This window comes from Rattus rattus, chromosome 17 (genome assembly GCF_011064425.1).
Source record: "Rattus rattus isolate New Zealand chromosome 17, Rrattus_CSIRO_v1, whole genome shotgun sequence".
Taxonomy (NCBI): Eukaryota; Metazoa; Chordata; class Mammalia; order Rodentia; family Muridae; genus Rattus; species Rattus rattus.
Window position 1 is genome coordinate 30,441,744 of NC_046170.1, and position 12,500 is coordinate 30,454,243.

General features: G+C 51.6%; 2 protein-coding genes across 6 annotated transcripts in view; one reads left to right on the forward strand and one right to left on the reverse strand.

Annotated features, from left to right (window-relative positions):
* Positions 1-8,624, forward strand: part of Mtss2 (MTSS I-BAR domain containing 2) — a 20,490-nt gene extending 11,866 nt beyond the window's left edge. For all 5 annotated transcript variants that reach the window (XM_032887372.1, XM_032887371.1, XM_032887375.1 and 2 more), the window contains 4 exons: positions 4,371-4,445; positions 4,798-4,974; positions 5,142-5,307; positions 5,500-8,624. In XM_032887372.1, the coding sequence (XP_032743263.1) occupies positions 4,371-4,445; positions 4,798-4,974; positions 5,142-5,307; positions 5,500-6,287 (1,206 nt within the window). In that variant the 3' untranslated portion in view covers positions 6,288-8,624. The remainder of the gene's footprint in view (positions 1-4,370; positions 4,446-4,797; positions 4,975-5,141; positions 5,308-5,499) is intronic.
* A 413-nt stretch (positions 8,625-9,037) lies between these two features.
* Positions 9,038-12,500, reverse strand: part of Il34 (interleukin 34) — a 62,126-nt gene continuing 58,663 nt past the window's right edge. Inside the window, exons 6-7 of the mRNA XM_032887377.1 lie at positions 9,911-10,046; positions 9,038-9,648 (exon numbers count right to left, since the gene is read on the reverse strand). Of these exons, the coding sequence (XP_032743268.1) occupies positions 9,479-9,648; positions 9,911-10,046 (306 nt within the window). The 3' untranslated portion in view covers positions 9,038-9,478. The remainder of the gene's footprint in view (positions 9,649-9,910; positions 10,047-12,500) is intronic.

The window sequence follows — 12,500 nt, forward strand, 5'->3', positions numbered from 1 at the left end:
TCTGCATGTGGGCGGGTATGTGCATAGGAGTGCAGGCGCCCTTGGAGATCAGAGGCATCATAGATTCTCTAGCTAAAGTTACACCAGCCATGAGCTCCCTGATGCGGGTGCTGGGAACTGAACTCAGGCTCTCTGGAAAAGCAGCAAGTGGTGCTCCTAACCACTGAGCCGTCTCTCCAGCCCGTGGCTTGCCTCTTCCTTATGGGTTCTGGGGTCCTCACTCTTGCAAGGCCAGCGCTTTATCTCTCAGAGCCCAGCCGTTACCTGCACTTGTGTTCCTTCTGTTCTCCTGCTGGGGCTATAATTAAAAGTATGTCACATTGTCTTCTCTCTCTCTGTCTCTTTTTTCTGTTTTTACCCAAGAGGGCTTAGGCTCTTCTGTTCCATTGATTCTTTAACACTTTTTAATGATTTATTTATTTTTATTTTATACACTGATGTTCTGCTTGCTTGTATGTGTGTGTGAGGGGGTCGGATCCCCTGGAACTGGAGGACAAGACAGTTGTGAGCTACCATGTGGGTGCTGGGAATTGAACCCTCCTAACTACTGAGCTATCTCTCCAGCCCCATTTTTTTTTTAAATCAGGAGCAAGTTTTCCCTGTCTGTTGCAAACTGGCCTCAAACTGGCAACACCCCCTGCTTCATCCTACCGAGGGCTAGGATTACAGGGTGTACCTCCATGTTGGCTGGTTTCATTTTATGCTTGTAGGAAAGTTGCAAAAAAGACTCTAGAGTCCCCAGGTACCCCACCCACAGTCTTTCCTCAAAGCTAACATCTTATGTAACAATTTTTATTTCACCTCCTGTTTGTTTTTGAAAGAGCGTCTCACTTTGTAACTCAGACTGACCCCAAACGCTCAATCTTCTTGCCTCTGCCTTCTCAACGCTGTGATTATAGAGCTGAGTCACCACACCCAGCTTAAACACAAATGTGAAATTCTTTTTTTCTGGTAGAAACCGAGGCCTTATGCATGCTAGGCCATCACTACCACCGAGCTGTCCCTCTAGCCTCCAACAATGTTCAGAACGAGGGAAACCAGACTGATCTAACAGTGTCACAAGTTCCACAGTGTTTTGTTTTATTTCGTTTGACTGCCCCACCCCTAGCCCCACACATTTAACTAGTTTTCTCCCAACTGTCCTTTAATCTGGGCCCTTCTCCCTGTTTATTTGTGTATACGATTATTTATTGTGCCATAATGGACTCATAAATAGTTCTTTGATTATGGATTAAAATCTATTTCCATTGAGTCTCAAGAATCTTTTAACTGATTATATATACTACCCACCCATACATAGAAGTAAATGTGTCACAACAGTATATCTGAATAAGTCTGTGAATTGGACACACTCACGCAGCCAGTACCAAAAACGAGACACAGCTTGACCCCAAAGTCCCTGTTCCTTCACTCTTCCCGCCCCCAGAGTAATTGCTGGTCATAGTACGTGCGTGCGTGCGTGCGTGCGTGCGTGTGTGTAAATGTATGCGTATGTAACTTTATAACTTGCTAGGCTGGGAGTGTACTTCATTTGTCGAGCATGTACACAGCATGCATGAAGTCTTAGGTTTAATCCCAGTACCGCAATATGATTTACGTGAAATCATACGGTATGTATCTTGTGTGACTTCTGCTCACGGCATGTTTAAGATGAGAGTCATCTGTTTTATGTGGAGATAGGTATCGTTTTCATTGATAGATAACATTCCATTGAATTAGTGTGTGATTTATTTCGGTGTTCTGTGTTTTAGGGCCTTTAGATAGTTCCCTGGTGTTCTAGTCTCACTCCTGAGGCTGTGATAAAATATCCTAACGAAAAGCAGTTTAGAAGAGAAGGAGTTACTCATTTTATAATCCAGATTATAGTTCATCTCTATGGGGAAGCCAGGGTAAGAACTTCAAACAGCTAATCATATGACACTGGGGAGGAGAGAGAAATTCATGGATGCATTCATGCTTGTTTGCTTGCTTGTCTCAGTTTGATTTCTCCACTCTTAGACAGATTAGGACCCCCTGCCTGGGAAATGGCACCACCCTCAGTGGGCTGGACCAATTAACTCATGTCAACCCCAATAGACATGCGCACAGGCAGGCGCATCCAATGTAGACAGTTTCTTATTAAGACCCGCCTGGAGTGATGCTACATTGTGTCAAGTTGACAAAGCTCACAGGACTCCCTTTGTGTGCCGCTACCTTGTGTCAAGTTGACAAAGCAAACCCGCACACTTGTTTAGGGACAGTTGCAACTCATAGACTGCTGTGTACATTCTAGTACACAGTCCTGTAGAAATGTGAGTAGGAGGACCACTGTCCAGTCCCGACCGAGTCTTAGTAACAGAGTTCCGACAGTTCTTGTCCATGCTGGGTCCTACCAGCCCTGGCATTTTAGAGCTTTTCCGCTTTAACCATCTTGAGAGGTTTGCTGTCGTAACATGTCAATGTTCCTTATGATATGGTAGAATATTTTTCATACGTTCTTTTTTTGTCTTTTGAGACAGGATCTCACTAAGTAGCCCCAGCTATCTAGAACTTACTCTGTAGACTAGGCCGGACTCAGAGATCTGCCTGCCTCTGTCTCCTGAGTGCTGGGACTAAAGTTCTATGCTACCAGGCCCAATGTGTTTTCATACTTTAAAATCCACTTGAATATCTTCTTTCATGCAAAACTTAGTCATATCATTTGCCCATTTTTCATGAGAGAAAGTGTGTGCATGTGTGTGTGATTTTTAGAATTCTACATAAATTGTAGATACATATCCTTCATCAGAAATAGTCTGAGTATGCTCTTACTGCCTTTTTGGTAACTATTTTTAATATTTTAATTTCATGTGAAGGACTGTTTTTCCATGCACGCGTGCACCGTCTGCATGCGGTACCTAGGGAGACCTGAAGAGGGCATCAAGACCCTTGGAACTGGAGTTACAACTGGTTGTGAGCCACCATGCGGGTGCTGGGAACCAAACCCAGGTCTTCTGCAAGAACAGCAAATGCTCTTAACAGCAGAGCCCCTTGAGTAATATTTTTGAAGGACTAGAAGTTCCTAGCTTAGGATCAGTCCATTTATCTGTTTTAAAGTCATTAGTACTCTCGCTGTCTGCGTGAGAAACTGTCGTTCACAGATGCTCTGTCCGGCCCTCCAGCCCTCTCACCCTCCCTTTCTTTGTCTTGCTTTCCTGCACAGGCAGAGACTGATACGTGTTGACAGGAAATGTCGATGGTGGCCATCTTAGTCTTTTTCCCCAGCCTGAGAGGGAAAGGGGTCCATGTCTCTGTGTGCCTTCTCTGTCGGGCTAACGAAGTTCCTTTTACTGTGCATGGATTGTGTTTTGGTTTTTCTGTGAATGGCCGGTGAAGTTTCTTGCTGAGTCTTAACACCGTTTTTTAAAATTATTTTATTTCTAAAGTCGTATCGCCGAGTGTGAATTTCAGCAATCCCTTCCGTCCTCTCCTCTGAAGCTTTATTCTCCTTCCTTTGGGTGGTCTTTGCTCATCGCTGTCAGAACTCTAGTGATCTCCATCAGAGCAGCATGGAAATGGCGAGGGAGGGCGCCTGCACGCTGCCTTGGTGTAGCTCATCCGTCGCAGGCTGATCGAGCTTCACCCAGCTCCACCTCTGACTTAGTGCCAAAGTCAGCAGCACCCCTTTCTTGACAGCTCCTGGACCGGACTGTCCTCTCCCTCCCTGCCACAGAATGTCAGCACCCCCAAACACTCGCGAACCTCGTCTCTGCCCAGCCTCGTCCTGCCCTACCGCTGCCAAGTGCCTAGCCCCAGCCCCACCCTGTCCCTTACTCCAGGTTATATTATATCCGTGTCTGTGCACAGAGACTGAATGTTCCCAGGGTAGCACTTGGGACTCCATGGTCCCTTCTCTCCAGGTCACCCCTTTTCTTTTTTTTTTTTTTTTTTTTTTTTTGGTTCTTTTTTTCGGAGCTGGGACCGAACCCAGGGCCTTAAGCTTCCTAGGCAAGCGCTCTACCACTGAGCTAAATCCCCAACCCCTGGTTACCCCTTTTCTGACCATCGACCTAGATGCCCAAACCAAACGCCCGTCTGAGTCCTCACGTTACACCTTCCCTTGCCGACACAGAAGCTGTCAACCGTGAATCCTAAGTCAAAGCCTTAAAATCCATGGCTCTTGGCCTGGGTTGTGGGCAGCTCAGTGTCTCCAGGACGAGCCCTGGGATGCTGCCTTCTGTGGTGGTCTTGGTGGCTGTAACACCGGGAGCAGAGTACAGAGTGAGGTACTGGATCAAACTCCCCACTGCATGCCACTGCTGTGACCAGAACTCTTTTCTCTTCCCTGCCTCCTTGGCCTGTGTGCCCTCGGGCCCCCCATCTGCAACCACTGCCTCACCTCTGCATGACAGAAGTCCTCCAGCTCTGCGTCCTCCGAGGCCTCAGAAACCTGCCAGTCGGTTAGCGAGTGCAGCTCCCCGACCTCGGTCAGTACCCCGGGCCCCGGGCCCACCCCATGCCCTCCTGACCTGGGGCAGTCACCATGGTGGGAGGGTTCTGGGGGAGCCAGATTCAGCAAGAAAGCTGCGTGTGCTGGTGCCTGTCTTTGTGAAGCGTCCACCAGGTACTTGCTGAGACCATTGGAACACCCTGCCTCACCCCTAGGCTGCTGAGATGGGTCTATCACTGCTGCCCACCAAGTTCTGGGCTTGGCTGTGATTGCAAGGCAGAGGCTCCTCATAGATCTGCACCCCCTGAGCCTCAGCTACAAAGAGGAGGCTCCCTAGTCATGCGCAGCAAGGCTAAGGGTCCTTCCGACATGCTTACCACACCCTGCAGGACTGGACCAAGACTGGTCCCCATGAACAGCCCTCAGCCACCACCCTGCAGCGGAGGAAGGATCGCGTGGAACATCTCCGTGACACTGAGACAGGCCCTACTGGTGGAGGCACTGTGGGCTCTAGTGGAGAGGAGGTACCACGAACCCGGATGTCCCCTGCCACCATAGCAGCCAAAGTAAGTGACAGCTCCCCAGCTAGGCCCCACCTTCACTCCCAGGTCAGTGCCAGGATGCAGCTGGCCTTCAGGACCTGTTCTAGCCACCTTGATGGAGACATCCAGAGTCCCAGAAGAGGGTGGGAGTGGAGAGTGAGGCTTTAGTCCACCATTTCCCCTACCCTCAGCATGGTGAGGAGGTGTCCCCTGCTGCCAGCGACCTAGCCATGGTGCTGACCCGTGGACTGAGCCTAGAACACCAGAAGAGCAGCCGGGATTCACTGCAGTACTCCAGTGGCTACAGCACACAGACCACCACACCTTCTTGCTCCGAGGACACCATCCCCTCCCAAGGTGGGCCTGGAGGGGTCCCACGGGCTGGGCATGCTTGCTGGGCCTTCACAGCCCCGGGACCCACCCCCCAGGACAGCTGGGATGAAGGTCCTACAGAAGAGGCCTTACTTCCCTCTCTGTGTCTCCCTTGAGTAGGTATGGGGTTCGGGGACCAACTTGGCCCTGGGCTCAACACACCCTGTGTGTCTCCAGGCTCAGACTACGACTGCTACTCTGTGAACGGGGATGCAGACAGCGAAGGTCCCCCTGAATTCGACAAATCGTCCACCATTCCTCGAAACAGCAACATTGCCCAGAACTACCGCCGCCTGATCCAGACCAAGCGTCCAGCTTCCACTGCGGGGCTGCCCACCGCGGGGCTGCCCACCGCCATGGGGCTGCCCTCAGGTGCACCTCCTGGTGTGGCCACCATCCGCCGCACGCCCTCCACCAAGCCCACTGTGCGCCGTGCCCTGTCCAGTGCTGGCCCCATCCCCATCCGCCCACCCATCGTCCCTGTGAAGACACCCACGGTGCCCGATTCCCCTGGCTATGTGGGGCCCACACGGGCGGGCAGTGAGGAGTGCGTCTTCTACACAGACGAAGTGGCCTCGCCTCTGGCTCCAGACCTGGCCAAAGCCTCCCCAAAGAGGCTCAGCCTTCCTAACACAGCCTGGGGCAGCCCGTCCCCAGAGGCGGCTAGCTACGGCGGGGCTGTGGTCGGGCTAGCGGCTGAGGACGATGAAGTGCAGCAACTGGCTGCCAACAGGCACAGCCTGGTGGAGAAGCTCGGGGAACTGGTGGCCGGCGCCCAGGCCCTGGGCGAGGGCCAGTTCCCCTTCCCTACTGCCCTGTCGGCCACCCCTTCGGAGGAGACGCCCACTCCACCTCCTGCTGCCACCAGCGACCCCCCGGCCGAAGACATGCTGGTGGCCATTCGACGCGGGGTCCGGCTGCGCAGGACCGTCACCAACGACAGGTCAGCGCCCCGCATCTTATGATGGTGCCACCCACCCCTCCCCGTCTGGGCCTGGCACAAGCAGGTGGCCTGATCTGTGAGCAGCGGCCAGCCACTCTGAGCAGCGGCAGAGCCAGAAGACAGACCAGCGCCAGGAGTGAGGCACAGCCACTTTACAGAGAGAGACAACCGGGCTGGATCGCAGCATCTCACGGGAAGTGACTTCCCTTACACACCTCGCCAGGACAGAGCCTGTTTTATACTGTCCTTACCTACTCAACCCTCCTCTTCCTTCCTGCAGGCCCTGACTCATCCAAACCCCAGAGCCCACAACCAAGGGCTGGGCCTGCTACCTGGGCCCCACCTGGCCCGGGGTCTGCGACTCTTCCTCTGGCCCGGCTGCCCTCCAGGGCCATATGCCCAGCTCTTTCCTTGAATGCTGGCTCCCTCTTCTCCCTGCTTGGGCCATGTCCCGTTTCCTCTTGCCTTTGTCCTGCCTCTCCCAGGCTCCTCTCTTTGGGGGACAGGGTGGTCATGGAGGGGCCAGGTACCCAATCAGCTGAGGACATTTTTGTGACTGGGTTTAGGGACAGTCAGGCATTAGGAAGCCAGACTCACTCGTGGGAAAGAGAGGCTGGAGGGAGGGAATGTAGGGCCTTGTCTCAGGGGACCCTCCAGTTCCCCTCCCCCTGTGAAGAGTAGCTAGTGGAGGTGAGGCAGGGCAGACAGGGAATGAGTCCAGAGCCCCATAGCAGGTATTTCCGATGCCCTATTCTTGGCTGGATGTGCTGAAGCTTTAACTCTAGGGGAACCTTGGGGTTACAGTTTCACCCATTGCTGAAGACAAGGGCTGGAGGAGCATAAGGTGGTATGGGGGTTATTCTATGACTGTAATAAAATGGAGCTGACCCTAGACAAGAGCTGTGTGGGGCAAGCCGGTGGTACAGGGTGTGTGTCTGAGTGCCTGAGAGAGAGCTGTGGGAGTACCATGGTGGGCTCGTGGCCAGAGAAGGGTAGAATCAGCTCTTCCCAACCCAGGGGAAGCTACTCTTCTTGCCAGTGTCTGAAGTGTCGGTAGAATAAGGCTGGAAAGGGTAGGCCAGGGCCTCTGGCCAGTCTGGTGTGGTCTGCATGAGCTGCAGGCCCAGCTTGAAGCAAGTCTTAGAAGGTTGGTTTTGGCTTTCTGTTGCCAGAGGCAACCCCATCCCAAGAAAATCTTTGCGTGCAGGCCTAGCTGGGGCTGGCATCAGGGGCCAAAGAAAGAGTGGGTCCTGCCTCCACTGTGCAGCCCAAGTCTGAGCAAGTCAAAGCACGTTAAGTGTAGGCCAGAGGAGAGATTCAGGAGGTAGGGCAGGCAGCAGACTCTAAGGTAGCATTCTGCCTGACCCTACAGGGAGTCCAGAGAGCTTACCTTGGTCTCGATGGAATGGAGTTGAGGCTGACCAGGGCCCAAGGATACCATCAACTGGTATCCTAGCAGGGCAGCCCAATAGGCGTGGTGAAGCAGGGATTCCTGTGTGGGGGTGGAGTTACCACAGGGCCCTGAGACTGCTAGAGAGTTATCTCCAGGGTCTGAGACCTGGCCCACCAAACTCGGTTGTAACCAGAGCCTCAAGTGTAGCGTCCAGGAAAGCAAATGGTCAGGTGTGGAACCCCGAGGCACAGCTTGGCTTCACCTCCCCCAACAGGACTGTCAGGGTTGATGGAAAGGGATGCAGGATATCGAGTGGGCGGATGTGGCCCCTGCACCCAGGCTGTGGCTGGGTCCTAGAGAAGGGTGTCTAAGTAGATGGGCTCTCACTGCCATCTGGGGACTCCAGGCCCTGATGGGAAGGGAGGCCAGGGACTTCCCAGGAAGAGGATGGAGTGGCATGCCCTCCCCCACTTTTAGCCTTCCCCTCCCCTCCAGGGCTGTACATACTCCATCCCCTCGTCTGACCCACAAGTATCCTTCTCCACTGCCACTTCCTCTAGTGCTCACTCCCTCATAGGCCCGCCCTCGGGATCCGAGTCAACCATCCTGCATCACAGACTGGTTTGGGGGCTTCTTCACACACTTTTTATTTTTTGTTTTCATTTGTACAGCAAAACATTCTTTTCAAATGTGTCTTTCGACTGACGTAACTTTTCTGGTGCTGTTAACTTGTCTTTTTTTTTTTTAATTTATTTTGCCACCCCTCCTGGTTCCTACTCACCCTCCCCCCACCCCACCCCCTACTCCTATCCCATTACTTTTATTCTTTTCTTTCTGCCAAGTTTTGGATAAATTCTCCAGCCCACCCCGGTTTCCATCCTCTCCTTGATTTAAATAGTCACTGCTACAAAGTAACAAATGCACTGTGAAGATTCCAGTATTAATAAAGTGGTACTGTAGTTAACACCCCCGGCCTCCACCTGGCTTCCCGTCACTCACCTCTGCTTCCTTACCCCTGCACCCTGGCCTTTGTCATCCCTGACCTGGAACTCCAAGCCAGGTGTCACTGATTTGAGTGCAGGGGGGTGAAGGACAGCTTGGGCAAGGACCTCGGTTGGTCTTTGATGTGCTCCCATGGGGATTGTGGGGGAAGTCATAAGGGGCGAACAAATAAAATTGAGAGGCACCTGGACACCCCAGCAGACATTATTTGGGCCTGCTGAGACATCGGGAGCTAAACAGGGCGGAAAGAGCCAAGTACTCAATGGTCCCGAGTAAAACTCTGCCCACTGTGGATTCCAGACAGCCCCAGCCCTAGGGCAGAACCAAGCCCACCCTTCATCTCCAAAACCCAGACCCTCCAGGTTCACCATCAGAGATGCAAGCCAAACCAAACAAATGGCCATTTAATAGAAAAAGGAGCCAGAAGAACATTGTCGTGGCAAGATATGGCAATTGGTCCGTCCTTGGTCCAGCACCCCACAATCAACACAACTGAAAAGCCCCAGGAAGTCCCGGAATCCTATGTGGCACCCAGTAGTTATTGGCCACCCACCTGGGGGGCAACAGTGTTCGCAGATTTTAGAACTGGCTACAGGTAGAGGTGGCTGTAGGAGATAACAACCAGCCATCCCCTCCACAACCCTCCCCGAGGCTCCAGGTGATATCACAGGTACAGAAGGCAGGAAGCCTGGGTGTGGAAGAGAAGGCAGGAGGCCTTTCCTAAAGGGCTACCTACCCAATATCCAGGAAAGTCTCAGACCCAGGCTGGTTTCTGAAACACATCCAGTGGCCCGACACAGGGTCAACACACAGATTGCTCAGGGCAACGGGCCATGGTTTGAACTTGGGGACCTGGGCAGGGAGGTGGGGGGCTGCCGAGGCAAAGGGTACACATTGGTAGCTGCACATTGCATCAAGGACTCTGGACTGTGGGGATGGAGCCTGGGCAGCTCACAGTCCTGCCATTTTAAGATGGGACTTTGTTTACCTGCAAGAGACAGAAGAAAAAAAAACAAGACCTGTAGGACAGAACAGCCAAACCACACATTCTCTTACCCATACTCAGGGCCCAACCCAGCTTCCAGAAACAGCCTGTCAATCAGGAAAAGGGGGCATCCCCAAGACAGTGTGGACTCTACCCACATACCTGGACCCAGATCCCTTGTCCTTCAGTTGCTAGCCCCGCCTACCAGAAGCCCCTTACAGCAAGAACTGCTAGTTGCCGGCCCCGCCCACCGGAAGCTCCTTACAGCAAGAGCAGTACAGCAGCTCCATGACCCGGAAGCAGTTATCCAACAAGGCTTTGGGCCGCACCAGCTTCAGGCTTAGGCCGGGGGTACTCAGAAGAGATAACACAGCTTCCACGTGAGGGCCAATCTCCACATCCTGGGAGGGAGGAAACCGTCAGGACAAATAAAGAGAAAGAAAACCAAGGCAGCTGTCTAGCTTGGAGCTATCTCAATAAAATACAACTTTCAGGGACCAGAAGACTGTGAGGCTGTCACTCCTCACAGAGGCTTCTGCTTCTCTATCAGCAGAAAGTAATTACACCAGCCAGGACACGAGGAGGCTGGGACCTCCTTATTGCTCTAGCCTAGGCATGACTGCCGGCATCCAACTTGGGAAAACGGCCCATCAGGAAGCAAAGACCTCTACCTAAGGAACAAGGGAAGAATCATGAGGATCCCTGGGGCATGAATCACTCAGGCAGAACTGAACTCCAAGTTCAGCTCCAAGCTCAGATAGCTTCTCTTCTCAAAGCTGAACAGATAGGACAGTGTGGAGCGGGCCATTGGCCCGGGAAGCCCAGGGTCACTCTAGAGGCATCATGGGAAATCCAGGGCCTGAGCTACCTACACAAAGGCGTCCATAACTCAGACAAAGCCATCTGGGCTAAACTTTATGCCCAAGCCCTCCAAAATACCTTTAGTCCTACCCTTAAAATACCTGTGAATGTGACCCCTTTTGGAAATTGAGTCAGCATAATTAGGGTTCTCAAGTTTACATCATTGTGTCTTTAGGGAGGATCATAAACCCAATGACTAATTGGTGTTTTTCTGCCAGTGTTGGAAATAGGACCTGGGGCCTTATGCATGTTAGAACAACTCTTACATCCTCAGCCCCAGGACCTTTATAGTGGAAGGTCATGAAGACAGCAAGGTGCCAGGCAGGAGCCATGTGAGAAGTGAGACAGAGGTCAGAGCCAAGGAATATGTAGCACCACTAAAGTGTGGAAGAACCAAGTAACCTTTCGGGGCCAGTTGGCCCTGAGACATCTTGATTCTGGATTTCTGGCTTCCAGTATGAGAGAACACAACTGGGTTTAAAAGTCACCCAGTTAGGGTTGGGGATTTGGCTCAGTGGTAGAGCGCTTGCCTAGCAAGCGCAAGGCCCTGGGTTCGGTTCCCAGCTCCGAAAAAACAAAACAAAAAAAAAAAAAGTCACCCAGTTAAAGCTGACTCGAAGCAGCCTAGAAAAGTCATAGCCAACGGCAGAAAGAGGGTGATGGAGGGGCCCCTCCCACAGCCCCGTCCCTGTCTGGAAGGATAGAGATGACTGAGACATATATGTTCCCTTGCCAAGCGACAGCTACGGCCACTAAGGGCCACTGCTCCACCAGAGACACTCAAAGTCAGAAACAGCAGGCAGGAGACAGTCTTCCAAAGACCAAAGAACAGCCTAAAGCTGGACATGGGGACATGCATGTAACTCCTCACTCGGGAAGCTGAGGGAGGAGAACATAAGCCCAAGACAACCTGGACACAAAATGAGACCCTGACCCTACAAATAAAACTAAAGGAAAAACTGGAAAAAGCTCACCAGTGCTTCCTCAAAAAAACAAAAACAAAAAAATACAAACATAACATAGCATTACCCCATGACCCAGAAATTAATACTTTTTTTTGTCAGTGCCAGGGTTTGAACTCAGGGCCTCACTAATGCTGGGCAAGCACTCTGCCACTGAACTATACCCCAAGCCAAGTGGTGAACCTCACTGACTTTGCTTTGTTTTAAATGGTGGTCAATTTTTTTATTTCACCCGTTGCTGTTGCTTTAAGACAGGATCTCGGGGCTGGAGAGATGGCTCAGTGGTTAAGAGCACTGACTGCTCTTCCAGAGGTCCCGAGTTCAAGTCCCAGCAACGACATGGTGGCTCACAACCATCTGCAATGAGATCTGATGTCCTCTTCTAATGTGTCTGAAGACAGCTACAGTGTACGCATATATACATATATATATATATATATATATATATATATATATATATATATATACAGAATCTCTCACTATGTATATCTGACTGCCTGAAACTCAATATGTGGACCAGGTTAGCCTTGAACTCACAGAGATCCATCTGCCTCTCCTGAGTGCTGGGGTTAAACATGCTCCTCTACTCCTGGTCCTTGTTTTGCTTCTGAGACAAAGTCTGGCAAAGTAGCCTAGGCTGGCCCCAAACTTACAGATTTCCTGCCACCCTCAGCTTGCCAACCTTGGGTTCAGTCTGTTCAACTTTGTCCAAATAATGGATAAAGTTTATCCATTGAAAACTTTATCAAATACACGCAGGCAGACACGAAAGGAGAAATGGGATATCGCCCATCTCAGAAACTGTATGGAAAGAAAAAGTAAATACATAATGGGAAAAAGGACAGATTACAGGTTGTTACTGGGGGTAGAAAGAGGTGAGAAAAGACTGCTTCATGTATACAGTTTCTGTGTGAGGTGATGGAATGTGCCAGAAATGGTGGGGGTGATGTACAGCCCCGTGAGTGTAATTAACACCGCCACACTGTACACTAAAAATAGTCAAGGCAGCAGGCTTTACATTATGATGCGATG